General features: G+C 52.3%; 2 protein-coding genes across 2 annotated transcripts in view; both read left to right on the top strand.

The window, feature by feature from the left end:
* The window catches only part of LOC138102090 (olfactory receptor 14I1-like), an 89,384-nt gene that overhangs the window by 60,910 nt on the left and 7,651 nt on the right, over positions 1 to 20,823 (top strand). The gene's annotated exons all lie outside the window — the stretch shown is intronic.
* LOC138102042 (toll-like receptor 13) lies at positions 16,024 to 19,303 on the top strand. The gene is made up of 2 exons (XM_068999798.1): positions 16,024 to 18,824; positions 19,056 to 19,303. The coding sequence occupies exons 1-2, from the start codon at positions 16,024 to 16,026 to the stop codon at positions 19,282 to 19,284; spliced, it is 3,030 nt and encodes a 1,009-aa protein (XP_068855899.1). The 3' UTR covers positions 19,285 to 19,303.

Genomic DNA, 20,823 nt, shown 5'->3' on the forward strand with positions numbered 1-20,823 from the left:
GAGGGCTCTGCACAGGGACCTGCACAGGCTGGATCCAGGGCCCAAATCCAACCATGGGAGGTTCAACAAGACCAAGTGCCAGCTCCTGCACTTTGGCCACAACAACCCCTGCAGCGCTACAGGCTGGGGACAGAGTGGCTGGACAGTGGCCAGGCAGAAAGGGACCTGGGGGCACTGATGGACAGCAGGCTGGACATGAGCCAGCAGTGTGCCCACGTGGCCAAGAAGGCCAATGGCAGCTGGCCTGGATCAGGAATGGAGTGGCCAGCAGGACCAGGGCAGGGATCCTTCCCCTGTCCTGGGCACTGGTGAGGCCGCACCTCGAGTGCTGTGTCCGGTTCTGGGCTCCCAATTTAGGAAGGACATTGAGGGGCTGGAGCGTGTCCAGAGAAGGGCAACAAGGCTGGTGAGGGGTCTGGAACACAAGTGCTGTGAGGAGCGGCTGAGGGAGCTGGGGTTGTTTATCCTGGAGAAGAAGAGGCTCAGAGGTGACCTTATCACTCTCTACTACTTCCTGAAAGGTGGTTGTAGTCAGGTCGGGGTTGGTCTCTTTTTCCAGGTAACAACCGATAGCACAAGAAGACACAGTCTGGAGCTGCGCCAAGGGAAATATAGGTTTGATTATTAGGAAAAATTTTTTAACTGAAAGAGTGATAAAGTTCTGGAATCATCTGCCCAGGGGGATGGTGGAGTCACTATCCCTGGATGTGTTTAAAAAAAGACTGGATGTGGCACTCAGTGCCATGGTTTAGTTGAGGTGGTGTTAGGGCATGGGTTGGACTCGGTGAACTTGAAGGTCTCTTCCAACCCGGTGATTCTGTGATTCTGTGTGATTCTGTGATCCCTGCCATCCCTGGGGCACCCTCTGAGCCCCCCAAACCTCAGGGACCCCAAATATCCTCCCTAAAATCCCTGCCCCCCCCCCCCCCACACACACCCTGTTTGGGATATCCCCAGCTTTGGGGTCCCCTCAGCCCTTTTTTCCCCAGATGTGCTGGTGCTGAGCTTGGTGGGGAATATTTTTGTTACTGAACCTTCAAAGAAAGTTAACAACTCAAATTGTGGATGGGATGGAAAATTGCTTTGACTAAAGCCCACTCTAACAACCCTATTAGCAGCAGTACATCTGATGATGAGGAAATCACATTACAACCCCTAATTAAAGATGAAACCTTTGATGATGGTCAGGGTCTGCAAACTGTTACTAAAACAGTGTGGTACACAGCAGCCAAGACAGCAAAGTTCCAGGAAAAATATAGCAGACTTTCATGGGAATCAGAAACTGGATATGTTTAGAGAGTATCTCTGGCAGGGGTTGATTGAATCATTTGTCAGAGGCAGAGGCCCAAGGCTTCTGGGGGCCAGAAGTATTTTTAGTGGTGGGTGACCAGAGAAAACTGTGGTCTTTAACTCAGAGTGCTGCCTGTTGGGTAGGAGGTTGGATCCATCAGAGAGGGGTGATTTGCTTAGGATCAAGACCCGACCATAGATCATGGGACAGAGTGTACAGAAAGCAGCATGATGCAACTGATGCAACAGAAAGCAACTGATGAATGACAGATGTTCCAGGACAGCCCTCACCTACGTCACTGGTTATCCAAGTATGTGGCTCCCATAATTAGAGGTTTGCTGGATGTGATAAAACACTGTGGCAGAATTACAGGATCGCTTGAGGCAAGTGTTAACCCCGCAGAGAGGAAGGCAAGGGAAAAGACCCTTAATGTGGGGAGAGAGATCTTAGGGGCTAATTAGCTATGGCAAAAGGACTGAACGACTAGTAAACAGAACAACAATCAGGAGATTGGAATCACAGCAAGGAAGTGGACTGTCCAAAAGGGAGCAGCAAGGTCCCAGTGCCCGATGGAGTGCAGTGTGAGCAAAAGGCTTGCAGGAAGGAATTTCTCAGGAAGTGATAAATTATCCAGTGCTGTTCTGGAGAATGTAGTACAGTGCCTGGGGAAAAGGAAAGTTGCACTCCCTTGCCACAGGCAGGATAAAAATGTTGATGTGGGAGCTGGAGATCCTGAGAGACCTATCATTACTATGGCCCCATTGTTAACTGGAGTCTTAGAAACAACTTTTGCCATCCTCAGTAGGTGAGCTGGGGGTTGGTGGTTGCAAACATTTAAGGAGGCTCACCAAAAATAAGACTGACGCAGAAAAAGAGGTATCAAAGTCATCACTTGCTTCTGAGATGGAGACAGGAGAAAAATTCAGAATCCAAGCTGATAAACTTGTGACTGAGAAAGATCATCTTAGGACCCTACTTGCTTCAGCAGACTGTAAGGAAAGACAATTATTCGAGAATTTGAATAGGGAAAATTATAGAAGAGAGAAATGATCTGAGAGAGAGAATAGGAAGAAAGCAGCTGAATTATCTCTGTTATTGAGAATTGAACAGTTGCAGAAACAGTTGCAGGAAGGAGAAAAGATGAAAAGGCAGAGGTGATGCTTAAGCAAGCCACCAATTCACCCTGTGTTGTACAGAGTCCATTCAGGTGGCTGATTTGCAAAAGCATTCCAGGCACAGGCCAAGTGAGACTGAAATCCAACAAGTGGAACCCTATCAATACGTACGTACTAATGACCCATACATCCAGATTCCAGTTGGTTCTTGTCAACAATTAATTACGTTTCTAATAGATACAGGAGCACAACACTCAGTACTAACAAAGCAGGATGCCAAGAAGCTGGGTGTATGACCCAGATGCCAAGAGTTAAAAATCACTGAAGTAAACGGAGCAAATGTTACCTGCCAAGCTGCTAAGGTAATTTATGGTTCCTGGATGAGAAGTGGATATTGGCTACTTGCTTTGCAATCAAACATCACAATGAAAATATTTTGGGTTTTGATGTTCTGAACGAACAAATCTGTTGTCGGCCTGACGGCAGTGTGTCAGTGTTGATGGCTGAACATTAACCTGAACCCTAAAAGGAGTCCAGAGACTGTGCTCACTCACATGGCACCTGCACTCCCTGATCCAAGGACTGCTAGTGTGTTCCAGTGCTGGATTTTTGCTGCAGGGAGAAGTGGAATTTCTGAAGTTCTGGCCGATTTGGCCCCACTACCAGTTGAGGTACCCAATAGTGCAAACCTAACAGCCACAATACAAGCACCCATGTGCTTGGGCGTTGATGGGGTGGTGACAGATTTAGAGGAAAAAAGGTACTATCACTCAGTCACACTCCTATTTCTCCTGTCCAGGATAGTGGCCAGTGATCATTTTAACACATTCCAGTCTCATAGAGGTTGCCAGTGTTTAGCTAACGTTTGCTGTTGGCATTGCCATTATGTCACAGATCACAGAATATTCTGAGTTGAAAGGCACCCACAAGGATCATCAAGTCCAGCTCTTAAGTGAATTGGCCATACAGAGATTGAACCCAAAACTGTGGTGTTATTAGCACCATGCTCAGACCAACTGAGCCAATCTTAGGATCTGGCTCATGAAAGAGCCAAACAGACAGTTGTGGCTTACAGTTTATTACAGCCAGTTGAATGCCAATTCCACACCTACAATCACTGCTGTGCTAAACTTTGCGGAACTGATAACTCAAATTAGGAGAGCTCCCTACCCATGGAGGACAACTCAAATTGCAGGAGACACCCCTGAAAATGGGAGGAAGCAGCAACAGCAGTGGGCAAGCACTTCATGAAGTAGAAGTTGAGACTCCTCTTGAGGAATGTCAAGGCCTAACATCATGAAAGACCAAAGAAATCTTCACTATTCCACTCAACTGCATTTAAAAAGATGGAACAGAGAGATTCTGTGTGGGAAAAAGGACTTTTGTCATTAGTCTGAGCGATTAAACAACTTGAGCCACTAAGGGGTAATCTGTCCAGGCTAACGCTGCCGAGATTTGTATTGTTTTTTCATTCCAGGAATTATATCAGTAATGATACCAGCACACCTCCACTGAAGATCAAGTTAACCATCGAAGGAGAGCTTATCCTTTGTAGAGGGATTCCTTGTGGAACAGGGGCATATGATACCCCAGGAAAGATTGGACAACCCAGGGTTGCTGAGGAAAAGCCCCTGAACAGGCCTCTGGCTGCAGGCAGGCCTGGAAAGCACCTGGCTGCAGGCAGCCCTGAGAGTCCTTGGCAAGTTATGCACTGGTCGTCTCTCCCGCTGATTAGAGGCTGTCTAGAGGGACTGGGCGTGAATCTTTGCAATAGTAGATATAAGCTTGCACAGTTGTACAATAAAGGGAGAACGATGCTTAATCGTATCAGTGTACGTGTCGTTTATCCAGCCAGCTCTCTGGACTCGGTCCCTAACGCCTGGCGCCCCAGCAGGGACTCGAGTGATCTTACTTGCTTAAATGCGGTTTGTTTTGCTTAAATGCAGTTCGCCTAAACACGGCTTGTTTTGCTTAAATGTGGTTCGCCTAAACGCGGCAAGACTCCGAATCATGGCACGGACAGTGAGGAGCCTGGAGAGCTGGAGCAGGAGTGTCCCGGCAAAAAGCTGAGTGGAGCTGGAGACCGGAGCTGGTGCGGCCGAGTGGTCCCCCGCAGGTAAGACAGCTATGGAGTACAAGGCTGCAACTCGTCTCCTAGCCAGTATCCTCTCTAAGAGAGGCAAGACTGTAAAAGATCGAGATCTCTATGCCTCACATTGGGTGCCAGGCATTAGGGACCGAGTCCGGAGAGCTGGCTGGATAAACGACACGTACACCTATACGATTAAGCATCATTCTCCCTTTATTGTACTGATGCCTTTTCCTGGTGTTAAAATCAAGAGTCATACACGGTTAGAAGGGGAAAAGGGATTTTTCCTTGGTATTTATTTTAAGGATCCTTAGGTGTACACGTCCAGGTCATATGCATCGAGATGCACCCCGCCCAGTGTGTGTAAGTGTGTGTGTGTGTGTGTTTGTGTGTCCCCAACATCGGGTATAACATTATAGGTTTTACTAATTAGCATATCTATCAAAGATTCCCCAATGAGAGGCTCAAGTGAGCCCCCCTCCCCAAGGAGCCTTCCCCTGGATGGTTCTATCTTGGTTTACAGAATGTGTTCTGGAGAGGACCTTGGGGGCTGGGGCACACTGATCCCCAGCTACAAAGGTTCTAAGATGTTTAGTCTCTTAGCTTGACAAACAAGTCCAAGAATGTAGGCAAAAAGCACTAGGAAAAGGTATAACAGGGGTATAAAAGAAAAGGCAAAAATCTTCATGGCATCAGTACAACTATGCAAGCTTATATCTACTTTTGCAAAGATTCACGCCCAGTCCCTCTAGACAGCCTCTAATCAGCGGGGGAGACGACCAGTGCATAACTTGCCAAGGACTCTCAGGGCTGCCTGCAGCCAGGGGCCAGTTCAGGGGCTTTTCCTCAGCAACCCTGGGTTGTCCAATCTTTCCAGGGGTATCATATGCTCCTGTTCCACAAGGAATCCCTCTACAATCCTTCTTGCAGGATTAATCATTGCCAGCAGGAATCAAATTTGGTTCACACATAAACAAGTTCAACCCACAGGGTGGAGTCACTCCTTTTATTTAAGCTATTAAGTATGGTAACAGTATATGCATTCTACATCACACATGCTTTTCAGTTGTGAGTGCAATTAATTGAATATGTCCAGGGATTTTACCCATTACCCAAATGTAGATAACACTTCCAACATTATGTCCAAGGATTGCTCCCACACAAAAGGTGCCATGACAGAGAGGTCTTGGCTGGCCTTTACCTCCCCTGGGCAGCCTCTCATCAGCACCTGAAACACTGGGGCTACATGCTTTCCTTCCTATGGAACTGTCATTCTCATCCAGGAGCCCATCATTTAAATGTGAGTACCACCTTTGATATTATATATGCCCAAGGATTACTGTCATACAAAAGCTGCCAGGTCAGAAAGCTTTTGCTGATTTTACCCCGGTAGGGCAGCCTGTAATCTGCACCTACACCACTGGGGCTACATGCTTTCCTTCCCATGGTAAAGCACTCTCATTTTCTTTTGGGAGCTCTGTTCATTGGAGGTAAAGGCCAGCAAGACCTGTCTGCCCACATTTTGTGGGAGTGATCCTTGGATGTATTCAATATTGGAGGTGGTATCCAAATTTCAGTGGTGAGCTCCTTAAAGATGATTGAAGTAATTTTATAGGGTGTCCTGGGTTGCAGTGTGTTCTATTACTATCCTCATGAGCTGTTGAAACCAGGTGGGGCAGTGTTTCCTTGCCTCCTCCCTCCGGACTATCTTCTGTTAATGAGCCCATCAACGCCTGGCCTCATGACTCATCATCCCATTGTGAGATGCTCCACCCAGAAGGAGGAAGCATTCCATCCTGGATATAATCTGAGATTCCAAACACCACAGACACCCTTTCTACTGGATTTCCAGAGGACAGGAGCTACATAAGCACCACTGGACCTTCAAGGAAGAGCAGCCCCTTTCTACAGGATCACCGCTTCAACAGAACCACATCCACCACTTCAGGAGGACGGCAGCCACCATCTTATGGGACTGCTACCGCAGGGTGTCAGGTTGTATCCTGACTCTGTCAGTTTAAAAAAGTGCTTTCTGCCTTTTTCTTCTTTTTTTCTTAATTTCCCTATTAAATTGTTATTCCGACTTGGTGCCTCCCACTGGTTTGTTTTCAAACTAGTACATAGGGGAAGGAAAACACCTAGACCCAGAGTTCAAAGTGCAGATTACATGCTGCCCCACGGAGGTAGAACCCAGCAGCAGTTTTCTGACCTGACACATATTGTGTGGGAGCAATCCTTGGATATATTTAATATTGGAATGTTGTATGCAAAATAAGGTGGTAGACTCCTGAAGAGGATTAAAGTGCTTTTTCATGGGAAGGAAAGAACATAACCCACTGTTTCTTGTGCAGATATGCTTCCCAGGGGAATTCAAGGCCACAAAAGCATTTCTGCCCTGGATCATTTTGTGTTAGACAAGCATTGGAGAGTGGCTCCAGTGCTGCAACTGTGCTCCTGAACGTGAATGGCAGTACCTTTCCTTGGGAAGGCACACACATAATCCTGCTGGTGGTATTCAGATGACTGCAAAGTGATCATAGAAGACAGCAACAGCTTTCTGTTCTCACATTTTTTGTGTGGGAGAAATCCTTAAGACATTCAGTATTGGAGCTTGAATCCAAATGTCAGAACTTGGCCCCTGAATGTGAATGACAGTACCTTTCCTGCAAAAATGAAACTCCTAGTCTTAATGTTGGTGCTACAGATGATCATCTGCCCAGTAGAGAGACATGCCAGCAAGACCTTTCTGTCCTGGAGCCTTTGTATGGGAGCAATCCTTGGAAATACTCAGTATTGGAGGTTGTAAACAAAACTGTGTGTTTGACTCCTGAAATGGAATGACAGTGCTTTTACAAGGGAAGGAAGGCAGTTAGCCACAGATTATAAAGTGGAGAGGGGAGGAAAATGCCAGCAAGACTTTTCTGCCCTAGTCTGCTCAGTGTGAGAGCAATCCCTGGACATATTCAATACTGGAGCTCGGCTCCAAATGCTGTGTAGTGGTTTGGTCCAAAATACTCATTACTGTTTATCTTCTGTGAGATAAGAATTAGGAGAAACACAAAGCAGGCACCAAACTTGAAAGAATATAGAGAAGTTTATTAACAGACCTAAAAGAGGGAAAAAAATTATACCATACCCTCAGAACTCTCCTCCTCCCCCCACCTTCCTCCCTTCTCCCACTGACAATGTAAAAAGACAACCCTTCAGATATTCAGTCTGTTTACCACTTCCATAATAACCTTGTTCAGTCCATTTAGAAAGAGAAGTCTCTTCTTGCTCGTGCTATGAAAACAGTATCACAATGAGCCAGCTGCCCACTTCCAAATATTGTTCAGTCCATTTAGGAAGAGGAGTCTCTCTGCTCGCAATGTGAGTCCCTTCCCCCGACTTGCAGCTTTTCCCGCAACTGCTTTCGAGGGTCCACTCTTGAAGTTTCTTGGGGTACAATTTTAAGGTTGAGCCGTTCAGAAACAAAAACAGAGGCCCTTCTCCTTCCCTGGGAGCAAAGGGTCTTCCTTATCTTCATCTTTAAGACTATCTCTGGGAGCATCTCTAGGAACTGAGGTTTTCTCCTTTCCCATTTGGAGCAAAAGTCCTCATCTGGTCCATCTCTCCCTGTCCAAACTTCTCATGAAATTACAGCTGCGTCAGCATCTGCCTATCTCAGCGCAGGTGCTTTTGCTTGCAAGTTGAACACTCCACCCACCAGATCTTCATGAAATTACAACAGGATACTCTGATATATCATAGCTTCACAACAGAATTTCAGCTTTAAGCATCTCCTCTCTCTCTTCCCTCAGGTTTTCAGCTCTTCACAGCAATAAAAGGGTTAATCTCACCTCAGCCTTGCAGCTGGAATGTTGCTTATCGAAGTGGAGAGGGGGGAGAGCCAAGCCGCTCCGGCTGCCCACAGCGAGGCAGTGGGGGGGCGGTCCGCAGGTGGAACAGGCCCGTCAGCTCCAGGATGGCCATGGCCTGGCCTGGCCTGGCCCGAGCAGGGCCTGGGCCAGGCCCACGGGACCCCACACGGGGCCTGCAGCCACCTGTCCCAGCACTGGAAACGAGAGAGAGCTTGGGGGGAGAGTTTGTCTATTCTTAAGTGTGGATCACAGAGGCGGTCACAACTTTATGTGGCTTAAAGAATTGTCCATATTCAAACTGGCCAGCTGATAGGTTCTATCAGGTCCCAGAGGAAGCTGTAAGCACCCCTTAGCAAGGACATCCCTTCCGGGACTATGCTTGCTAACCCATGACATGCCGGAACTAGGTTCTTCAGTGTGAATGACAGTACCTATTCTTGTGAAGGGAAACACCTAGTCAGACTGATGGTGCTGCAGATGATCATCTGCCCAGGAAAGGAAAAGGCAAGCAAGGCCTACCTCTCCAGGCACCTATTCTGTTGGAGCAATTCTTGGATATATTCATTAGTAGAGGTGGTTTCCAAATTTCTCATATGTGCTCCTGAAAGGGAATGACACTGCTTTTCCTTGGAAAATAAATTACCTAGTCACAGTGTTTCAGGACAAAAATGTTTTGCTGGCCTACACCTCTACCTGGCACGACGATCATCTGCAGCACCAACAGCAGGACTAGGTGTTTCTCCTCCCAAGGAAATGTGCTTTCATTCATTTTCTGAGCCCAACCTCCTAAATTTGGTGCCAAGCTCAAAATTTGGATCCATCCAAGGATTGTTCCCACACAAAATGTTCCAGGACAGAAAAGTCTTTCTCTCCCCTGGGCAGCCTCCCATCTGCCCCTGAAACACTGGTTACCTGAGGCATCATGGGCCCATGGAGCCAGAAATAACTCACCCTTGTGTGGCCACTCCAGACCCACCTGAGACACTTTAACCCTGGCAGCCCCATCCCCCTGTCCGTTGTTGCGCTGCTCTTCAGTGCCCGACCCTTGGGTACGTGAGCATCCACAGGAGGGACTTTCACAGCCAACTTCTCTGCCCGGGCAGCGATGTCTTGCCCCAGTCCAGCAGCCCAGGTGGGTTTCCCTCTGCGCTGCCAATTGTCCTTTTTCCATCGTTCCAGCCACCCCACAGAGCATTTCCCACCATCCCCAAGTCAGAGCAGAGGTAGAGTGTTGGCCACTACTCTCATTCAGCCATATCCAAAGCCAGCTAGATGACTTTAAGCTTTAAGCTCTGCAACCTGACTGGATCCACATTGTCCTTCAGTAGCTTCCACAACTTGTCATGTAGGACTCCATACAGCAGCTTTTCATTTTTGAGGCATCCCTACAATATGTCAGGAACCATCAGTAAAGAGAGAGCATCACTTTTCATTTTCTGGTAGCTGGGGCCTCCTCAGCATGTGTCACCTTCACCTCCTCCTCTTCTGATGATAGTCCACAATTTTTGCCTCCGGGCAATGACTTCCAAGATCCCTGGACTTTCCCTTTGAACATCCAGCCCAGCACTGGCAGTCAGGTGCCAGCGGAAGCTGTGCTTTGGTGCCAATCACTTCTGAAACAGATGGAACCTCCTCATAAGCTGCCAGTATCTGCAATGTGGTATAGGGGCATAGCTGGCCTCAGATCCTTTGTATCCCAGATTCAAGAACCATAGAGTTGTCCTCGAACTTTCCCAGATCCCTTCTGCCAGAGACTCCAGGATGGACCATTCTCCCTGGCTGCGGTGTGGAGCACATTTTCCACATCTTGTCCTGTCCTGGCCGGTCCAAGGGCTACTGGAGGAACAATCTTCTGTTAAATTTGTTCAAAAGCTTGTTGCTGTTAAGGACCCCACTTGAAATCAATCTTCATGTCACATGATAGAGAGGGTTTACAATCTGACTGTAACCCGGAGTATGCATCCTCCAAAATACCACAGTGCCAGGAAAGCCTGTGTTTCATTGCTGCGGGTCAGGAGGCACATGGCTGCTATTTTGTTGAGCACATCCACTGGAATCTGACAATGTTCATCTTGCTATTTTACTTCTAAAAACTGAATTTCCTGGGCAGGTCCCTTGCCCTTACTTTGTTTTATGGCAAAACCAGCCTTCAGGAGGATCTGGATTATCTTCTCCCCTTTCTCAAAAGCTTCCTTGTGGCAGTGCAGTTGGCTCCAGCCACTCTGTCTCCGGAAGAAAACTCAGACAACCAGCTGTGGTGGTCAGCAACCCAAGTTTAGCATGTAACTTTGCAGTCATGGTGAGAACCCATGATTCCCTTGTTCTGCTTTTTGCATGTTTTTCCCTGATTGGTTAATATTTTCTCCTCCCTGTTTCATGTATGAAGTTATGTATATTCATTTCCCTTCTTTAATATGTATTAGTTCTAGAAAGTTCTTTGTTCCTCGATGCCCTATTGGATCCTTCCCTAAGTCCCGCCTATGTGTTGTTCCCATTGGTTCCCTTCCTGTCAATCCCACCTGCTTGTCTCTATCCCATTGGCTGAGATCCCTTTCCCCACCTATTCTGTACCCAGTATAAGATCCCTGGACCCTCCCACCAATTTGTCTCTTCATCCCTGTGTTTTCACGGGAATAAACCTGCGTGGAACACATACAGAGAGCCCCTCTCTTTCTTCTTTGCCTTCGCCTGCGTGCCTGCTTAACAGCAACAGAAGGATACAGCCCCTTTTGGGTGAGGAGCTCTACCCTTTTCATTGTGTGATGGGCACTGAGTGCCACCTTCCAGAGGGGTTTCAGCGTTGACCTCTGGGCTTCTTTGTGTCAGCATGCGAAGGGTAAAAGCCCCTTCTGCCAGCTCCCCAGTGGCTGTTAACTCCTCACTTCCCCTGCTGTGGCACCACTTTGCTCCCTTGGACTCCAGCTCATACTTAAGTTCCAGCATGGCAGCACTCAGTGACGGTGTGACTTTGTTCAGGCCGTGACAGTCCATTGTTTAGGCCATGACAGTCCACTGTTAGTGTCCACTCTCCACTGGACTCAGGCATGGGTGAGCAAGTCTTGCTGAGCACGCCCAGCCCTCCAGTTCATGGATCATCTCATGGATGGGGTCCTGAAGTCCCAGTCGGTGCCGTGTTGCCAATGAGACACTTGTGCTGGCCATTGGTACCTGCTGTTCTTCAACCCTCAGAAGTCCCACAGCAGAAGGGTCCTCTGAAAGACCAAGCAAGGGATTCAGCTGTCTTAATTTCTTCTGTCTAATTCCACAGCAGCTCTCCCAAAGCCCAAGATGTCCTTTTGAGTCCTTGAAGTACCTCTATGAGTTGATCTATGCCAAGGATACACGGAGCCTCTAGGCCAGTCACAGTGGTTTTGCCCTTCATTCCCAGTCAGGAGCACTTCAGCTTCCAGTACAGTCCCTGTTGGGATCCCCCGTCATCCCAGAAATAGAGATGGATTCTGCCCCTACATATCTTGACGGCACCAGTGTCAAGTAAAGCCTTGTGCTCCTGTGGCCCTGCTGTGCCAGGCCATGGATCTACACAGTCCAATAGATCCTGCTGTCCTTTTTCCACACCTGGCTGGAGCCAGGAGCCCTCTAGTACTGGTCACAGTACTCATTGGTCAGTTCTTGTAAACATGACCTGGAGGTCCCTTCAGGAGGATCAGAGGTAACATCAGCCCTTCCTTCAATTCTGCCTGAGGACTTGCCCACTGGAAACTGGAGTGTCATTTTTCCTTGAAGAGTTTTCTGCCTGGGAGGCCCTTGTGAGATCCCTGTGAGACACTAATGAGACTTCTGTGTGAGAGAGACCCCTGTGTTAGACACCTCAGGTGCCCTCCAGCTACCCTCAGGACTCACCAGAGGGCATAAGCCCCAAGGAAGGGGAGGTAGAAGCAGTGGTACTCAGGGACAATGGTGACAGTGATGGCGATGGCATCACCGAACCAGCCAAAGACCCTGAACTGCAGCACAATGAGCCCATACCCAGCAGGTGACTTGGAGGTGTAGACCACCTGACCAGGGTCAAAAATTGCCTCTCCTCCCCCAAAAATAAACCCCACAAACCCAAACACCATCCAAATGCTCCATACCCCTCCAAATGCTCCCCATATTCCCCAAATACAGGTGGGCATGGGGGTCTCATCTGAACCTCAGAATTATAAAGCACCTGATGTGGCGTCAAAGAACTGCCCCCCCCCCCCAACTTACCTCCTTGTGGTCAAAGAACTGCCCCTGCATCCCAAAATACCCCCCAAATACCCACATATCCTCCCCAAACTGCAGAAATACAGCTGGGCATGGGAGGTCTCACCTGGGCCTTGTAGGTGAGCAGGGTGATGTACACAGAGAGCTGGACAGAGCTCCCCCAGTCTGATGTGGCCCCTGAGGGCACAAACCCTGTGGGTACCCCATAGAGACCCCCAAACCTACCCCATAGACCCCTCCAAATGCTTTATAGGGACCCCGACTGCCCCACAGTGACCCACAGCTGCCCCCTGTGCCTCCCAGCCTTTACCCTAACCCTAACCCATACCTGCCTTGGTACCTGTGATGGAAAAGCACTAGCCCAGCAGATGAGCATGAGGAAGATGAGGAAGCTGATGGGAGGGGCATGGGGAGAGCTCAGCACCCCCCTTCATCACACCCCCCACACGAGGGTCTGTGCACCCCATGTGTGTCACATCCCCCACATGAGGATCTGTGCCCACCCCCATACCTCCTGTACTCCCCAAAGCCCCTCATCACCTTCCATGACCTCAAAGGGCCCTTGTGTCCCCCCATAACCCCTATACTTCCCTGTGAAAGCTCCCCCAAGCCCACCCAGAACCCCCAGCCCCCCCCAAATCCCAATATGCTCCTTGGACCTCGACACTTCCTAATCCCTGAAGACCCCCCAAATCCCAATATAACTTCCCCAGACCCCTGTAGATACAAAAATGCTGCTAGCAAGGATTGTCTTGCTATTTTCTAAGTCCGTGAGAGACTCTTCTCTCTCACAGAAGTGGTAGCAGAGTTATGTAAACAATCAAGCCACCTGCAACCTTGAAGAGTCTTGTTTATGGTATAGTAGAAAAATATTTTGACAATGGATGTTTTAGGATTTTAGCCAATCACCCCCAAGGGGTGGCTGATCCTTTGTCCAATTAGACTATGAAGAAAAAAGTCCATAAAAGAGTTTGTAAAATAATTAAATAAATCAATCCTGCTGCACAATTCCTGCCTGTTGGATTTTCTCTCCTCCTCCTCCTTATGGCTGCGGGACACGGTGATATACCCTAGGGCCCAGGCCCTTGGGTAATAAACCCCGATGATCCCCAGTCCCCGCAGCTGCCCCTGGCCCCTGCAAGCCTGCCCATAGCCCCCCAAGCTCCCCCTTCATGATCCATGCTGGCAGCCACCTTGAGAATCTTGTAGGTGGTGTGGAGTAGCTGCCATCCCTAGAATAGGTCTGGGGGGGTTGCAGGGATCAGCACAGGATCTCTCAAAGCACAGGCTCCCCCCAGCCCCCCCTCGAAGCTCAGAGTTCCCCCCAGTCCCTCACTGATGAATAAGGTGAGGATGACAATGAAGATGAAGGTGATGTCTGTCTCCGGGATGCCTGGGGAAGGTGGGGGGTGGGGTGAGAAGGGGTTCACCCCATGAGGCCCCCAATACCCACCAGGATATGCCCACCACAGACGCCCCCTGTATTGCAGCCCCACCATCAATCCCAAGGTACCCCAAACCCCTCAGGTTCCCCAAACCTCAATAACCTCCAATATATCCCCCAATACTGATGCATCCCAATCCTTCCAGCCCCCAAACCCAATAAAGCCCTCCAGACCCTCATATAGGTCCTATCTCAATGCACCCCAATCCCTGCAGCCCCCCAGACCACCATAACTCCCAATATACCCCCAGACCCCAATGTACCCTAATCCCGTCAGCCCCCCCCGACCCCAATAAACCCCCCAGACCCCAATAAACCCCCCAGACCCCCATAACCCCCAATATACCCCGATCTCGATGCACTGTAGCCCCCCTCCCACTGCCTTTCCCCACCGGCTGCAGCTGCACTGAACTCCTCGGCGGAGAAGTGCCACGTCCGGAAAGAATCCCCGTTGGTCAGCACTATCTCGTACTCCAGCTCCAGCCCATCGTCCTGGGGGGCCGGGGCTTCCCGGGGGGGACATGGGGGGTACTCTCCCCACATTTGCTGAGGGCTACGTACCACCAGCGCTCGTGCACAGAGCGGAAGCGGCGGCCACTGCATAGCACAGTCCCTGCAGCCCCCCCAAATCCCCCGAGCCCGCTCATAACACCCCCCAGACCCAATTGTGCCCCCCCGTCCCGATGCACCCCTACTCGCCAGCCCCTCAGGCCCGACAGGGCCCACCCTGAGCGCTGGCCCCGCCCCCTCCCGCAGGGCCACGCCCCCGGACACGCCCCCGGGGGGGCCCACATTCCGTATAGGCCCCGCCCACATTCCAGCCCCCGCCCACATTCCAGGCCCCGCCCACATTCCAGGCCCCGCCCCTGCGCCTCATTGGGGCAGCGCCTCTGTCCCGTTACAACCCTATACAGACCAGTATGGCCCAGTATGGCCCAGTATGGCCCACTGTCACCCAGCACAGTCCAGTATAACTCAGTACAACCCAGCAGAACCCAGTATAGACCAATATAGTTCAGTATAGCCCAGTATAAGAGAGTATAACCCAGTACACCCCAGTATTTCCCCCGAAGGAACCAAAACCAGGTGGTTCAGTCTGTGGAAGGGAAAGAGGAACAAAGAGCAGCACGTGGCAGCGGGGCCAGCGGCGGGGGGCAGAGGCCTGGGTGTCCCAGGAACCCCCCCAGGGACCCCCCAGACTCTGTGGGGCTGTACTGGGGGGGTGACCCAGCTGTGCGGCCTCGTACTCTTGCCAGCCTCCCGGGGACCCCTAAATCTGTCCAGGCAGGATTTGTGTCACCACTCCCCCACCCACATCACAGGGAGGTGGGTGGGACAGTGGTGACACAAAGTGATACCCCAAACTTCCCTTTTCTAACCTCAAAATCACCCAAAGAGGAGGCAGTGGCACGGTGGGAACCTGATGGGGAGGTGGAGGTCCCTAAAACCCCTTGGGACTGGGGGCGAGGGGTCCTTGGGGTGTGTGGAGGTTCTTCGGCCCTGAGGGAGGTCCCTGGGCCCTGATGGGGGCCATGGGGGTGTGTCTCCCTGGGTTGTGGGTGAGGGGTCTCTGGGCCCTGAAGGGCAGCCCTGGAGTGCATGTGTGGGTCGATGAGGTGTGGATGAAGGGTCCTTGGACCCTGAATGGGGATCCTGGCATTCTGGTGAGGTTCTCTGGGGTGTGGATGAGGGGTCCCTGGGCCTTGAGTGGGGATCCTAGCATTCTGGTCGGGGTCTTTGGGGTGTGGATGAGGGATCCCTGGGCCCTGAGTGGGGACTCTGGGGTTCTGGGGGTCTCTGGGGTGTGGATGAGGGGTCCCTGGGCCCTGAGCGAGGTCTCTGGGATGGTGGTGGGGTCCCTGGGTTGCAAGGGGGATCCCTAGGCTGATGTGGGGAGAGTCCCTGAGCCCAAAGTGTGGTCCCTGGGCCTCAAAGGGGGTCTCTGGAATACCAAGGACACGCCTCATCCCACTCTCTCCCCCACTGCATCCAGGATCTTCCCAGAGTGTGTCAGGATGTGCACCCTGCTGCTGGTGATGCTGGTGACATTGGTGATGGTGCCTGGAGGGGTCTTTCCCTATGGCTTCCGCAACTGCATCCAGGCGCCATGGGACCCTGGGCTGTTCCGCTGCATCCAGCGCTTCCTGAGCACCGTGGGGGCTGCAGTGGGTGACCTCCCCTCCACTGCCACATCCCTCAACCTCTCCGTCAACACCTTGCGCCAGGTGCCCCCCGGTGCCTTTGCCCACCTGCCGTGGCTCTACACCCTTGATTTGACCCACAACCAGCTGGAACTCCTGGCCCCGGGGGCTTTCTGGGGGCTGTCAGCACTGGCCCACCTAGACCTGGCCCACAACAACATGTCAGTGCTGGCCACAGGTGTGTTCATTGGGCTGGGTAACCTGAGCACACTGCGGCTGGACCACAACCCACTGCAGAAGGTGGCCCCCAGGGCTTTCTGGCCGCTGGCCACACTCAGCATGCTCTGGCTGCGGGATGGCTGGCTCAGCACGCTGGAGCCTGTGGCCATGGCCGTGGGGCATCTGACACACCTGGACCTGCTCGACCTGTGTGGCAACATGCTGTCAACACTGGGCCCAGGGCTGCCGCCCACGCTGAGGGTCCTGCGCCTCTGCAACAACTCCCTAGGAGCTCTTTCAGGGGCCACCCCTGGGGTGATGCCCCCAGGGCTGCGTGTGCTCGACCTGTCCTACAACAACATCTCGGACCCTGCACCACTCGCTCACCTGTGCCCGCACAACCTGACACACCTGCACCTGGCTGGGAACCCGCTGAATGTGAGGCAGCTGCTGCACATGGCTGGAGTCTCCCCACGCCATGTGGACGTGTCAGGGCTGCAGGTGGACACAAAGGACTTGGAGTACCTGTGCCAGCAGCTGACAGGGCCGCGGCTGCAGAGGCTGCGGCTGCAGCATGTGGGGCTCACAGCAATGCCTGATGGAGCTCTGGCCAAGTGTCCGGTGTTGAGCGCCCTGGACGTGTCTGGCAACCGGCTGCGGCACTTGGGCTGCGTAGGGCGGCTGCTGACCCAGGTGCAGCGTGCAGCACTGGGCGAGCTGGTGGCTGAGCACAACCTGCTGCGGCGGCTGCCATCGTGCCGTGGGACCCCGGTTCTGCACCAGCTCCACAATGTGTCCCTGCGCTTCAACCGCATCCTAGTGGCTGGTGCGGGTGCCTTTGATAATGCACCAGCGCTGCGGCAGCTGCGGCTGGACGTGAATGGGCTGGCATGGCTGGACCGCGCAGCGCTGCGTGGACTCCACGACCTGCGGCACCTGCGCCTTGACAACAACCTGCTCACCGACCTCCTGCCCGGCTCCTTTGCTGACCTGAGCCAGCTGGAAGACCTCAACCTGCGCAACAACCGAGTGGCTGTGCTCTTCCCTGGTGCCTTCAAGGGGCTTGATCACCTGCAGACCCTCGACCTGGGTGGGAACAACCTGCGGCACTTGGCAGCCATGGCGTTCCAGGGCCTCCCGCGGCTTTGCCGGCTCTACCTGGACCGCAACCGGCTACTGGAGGTGAGCGCGGCAGCATTCCAGCCGGTGCAGGTGACACTGGGCGTGCTGGACCTGCGCGCCAACACGCTGCGCTACCTGAGCCGACACCTGCGGCAGCCGCCACCTTTCCGCTACCTGCAGAACCTCTACGACCTGAAGCTGCAGGCACAGCAGCCCTATGGGATGCGCGTGGTGCCGCAACGCTTCTTCCAGGGCCTCAGTGCCTTGCGCTCGCTCTACCTGTCACAGAACTCACTCTCGGCCATCCCCGCCGATGCCTTCGATGACCTGGCGCAGCTGCAGTACCTGACGCTGGCTGACAGCAATGGCGGGATGGGCCACCTGCCTGCCGGCATCTTCAAGAACCTGAGCCAACTGCGCAGCTTGAACCTGGAGAGTGCAGGATTGCGCAGCCTCGGCCCTGAGGTCTTTGGCAACCTGACGCGACTGAAGGAGCTGCGCCTGGCCAAAAACGAGCTGCGTGCACTGGATGTGACTCTGGCCACGCGCCTGCCAGCCCTGCGCTACCTGGACCTGCGCAAGTGCCCGCTGAGTTGCAGCTGTGCCAATGCCTGGCTGCCTGGCTGGCTGGCACGTGGGCCTGTGCAGGTGGTCTACCTGTATAACTACACCTGTGGCGAGACAGGTGGGGCCTCCGCATACCTGCACTGCTTTGACACGCGTGTGTGCTACCTGGGCATGGGGCTGTACCTGTTTGCAGGGACAGCACCGGCTGTGCTGCTGCTGCTGGTGCTGCCACTGCTGCACCACCGTGGGTACTGGCGGCTGCGCTACCAGCTGTTCCTGCTGCATGCGTGGGCACGCGGGCGCTGGCGGCGCGAGCAGCGGCGCTACACCTACGACACCTTTGTGTCCTACAACTCTGGGGATGAGCAGTGGGTGCTGGAGGAGCTGGTGCCTGAGCTGGAGCGCGGAGCCCTGCGTCTCTGCCTGCACCACCGTGACTTTCGCCCTGGCCGCGCCATAGTGGACAACATTGTGGACGCTGTGTACAACAGCCGGCACACGGTGTGCGTGGTGAGCCGTGGGTACCTACGCAGCGAGTGGTGCTCACTGGAGATCCAGATGGCCAGCTATCGCCTCTTTGACGAGCTGCGCGATGTCCTTGTCCTCGTGTTCCTCGAGAACATCCCTGAGGCTGAGCTCTCAGCCTTCCACCACATGCGCCGTGTGCTGCTGCGGCGCACACACCTGCGTTGGCCCCCGGAGCCCCCTGCACGGCCCCTCTTCTGGGCAAAACTCAGGTGTGCCCTGAGTGGGGGAGACGAGGAGGAGCAGGAGAGGGAGAGGGAGAGGGAGAGGGAGAGGGAGAGGGAGAGGGAGAGGGAGAGGGAGAGGGGGGGCAGGGAGGAAGGGTGCCCTGGTGCATCCGGGAGCCCTGGGGAAGTTCTTCCTCAGGAAAGCAACTTTCTGGCCCAAAATCACCATTTTTTATCTGGGGAAGGTGCCCTGTGGAGTGGGAATGATGGCAGCAAGGAGGAAGAGGAGAAGGAGGAGAAGAAGAGGGGGGGCAGGGAGGGAGGTTGCCCTGACATGACTGGGACCCCTGTGAAGGTTGCCTCTCAGAAAAGCAGTTTTCTGCCCCAAAATCACCGGCTTTTCTCTTGGGAATGTGCTCTGGACAGTGGGGATGAAGGTAACAAGAGGGAGAAGGAGGAGGAGAAGGAGGAAGAGGAGGAGGAGGAGAAGGGGGAGGAGGAGAAAGATTGTGGGGATAGAGAGCAGCTGCTCTAGAGTGACCTCACCCTGGTGTAATGGGGATCCCCAGACACATTCCTATTAAAAAATGCCCTAGGATATATTACCATGTCCCACAGCTGTAGGGAGGAGGAGGAGAAAATCCAGCAGGTAGGAATTGTGCAGCAAGATTGATTTATTTAATTATTTTACAAACTCTTTTACAGACTTTTTTCTTCATAGTCTAATTGGACAAAGGATCAGCCACCCCTTGGGGTGATTGGCTAAAATCCTAAAACATCCATTGTGAAAATATTTTTCTACTGTACCATAAACAAGACTTTTCAAGGTTGCAGGTGGCTTGGTTGTTTACATTCCCTGCTACCTCTTCTGTGAGAGAGAAAAGTCTCTCACGGACTTAGAAAATAGCAAGAAAATCCTCGCTAGCAGCATTTTTGTATCCATACATTCCCAATTAAAAAAAATGGTTTTGTCCCAAAATCCCTAGTTGTCCTCTGAGAAATGAGCAGTTGGGATGACAGTAATGAGGAAAAGGGGAAGGAGGAGGAGGTGATAAGATTGATCCAGAGTTAACTCATGTAAGCACAGTTAACTGTTGGGAGACAGCAAATGTTAATCACAAAACCTAAGCAGCAGGATTCACCTTCATCTTGTGAAGATAAGAGGAACAAGAATTTACTTGAAACCAGCACAGAGATGGCTGAATCATCCAGCGACGAACTGCGCATGCTCCAGAAAGAAAGGTAAGAAGTGCATTGAGATGAAGACTACTGATCTTCATCAGAAAGACCTCTGAGGAAGAAGAGGAGCCTTCCTCAGTGCGACCACCAGGATACACCATGCATGGGTAACACATATGCTAATGATATTGATGACTTCCCAGAACTAATTTCTATAACCACTCCTATCTCAAGGAATGTGATGACTATTCATTAATTTTACCCATAATACAGTGTTGCAATAAGTGCCGTGTGTGTGTATTAGGAGGAGCGATCCCCCATGCACCCGGTGCTGAATAAAGCAAATACCCACTTCCTGGACTCTGTCTCTGAAGTGTCTCTTGGCCCGGTTTGGGGAGATTCCGAGGAAAAGAGGGAGCAAGGTGGACCTCAATGTTCAAATGCAGCAAATGCTTCATCACTCAGTTCCTTTTCCCGGCGTTTGCAGACATGTGGGAGCTGCAGCTTTTGCACATCTGGCTCTTCCTGGGCCCATGCTGCTGGAGCTCAATCAGCTGCTTCTGCCCATAGTGGCACCCCGAGGGCGGGGAAGTTCCGGCGGGATACAGGAGGCACCCACCAATCCATCCCACCACGTACTGTCCTGCCCCCCTACTCAGCAGCTTCCAGGCAGGTCCCTGTCTCGCTCCCACCCGAGCCTCACCGGCAGCAGGATATGCCTGGCTTGGCTGGCAAACCAAAGTGTGCTGCAGGTGTCTGGGCCGACCAGCCCTGCAGGTTCATGGCCGTGATCACGGGGCTGTGGCAACTGCAGCCCAGAGAGTCCTTCTGCAAGCGCATCAGGTGCTGTCCCAGAGCGGGATGTGGCTCTGCCTGCTCTGTCCCGAGAGACCGA

Source organism: Aphelocoma coerulescens, unplaced genomic scaffold (assembly GCF_041296385.1).
Source record: "Aphelocoma coerulescens isolate FSJ_1873_10779 unplaced genomic scaffold, UR_Acoe_1.0 HiC_scaffold_60, whole genome shotgun sequence".
NCBI classification, from domain to species: Eukaryota; Metazoa; Chordata; class Aves; order Passeriformes; family Corvidae; genus Aphelocoma; species Aphelocoma coerulescens.

Bases quoted from the DNA above. Each gene is read 5' to 3' on its own strand.
- LOC138102042 (XM_068999798.1), top strand. From the start codon at position 16,024: ATGTGCACCCTGCTGCTGGTGATGCTGGTGACATTGGTGATGGTGCCT. The intron at 18,825-19,055 runs GCAGGAGAGGGA...GGAGAAGAAGAG, and splicing joins AGTGGGGGAGACGAGGAGGA to GGGGGGCAGGGAGGGAGGTT.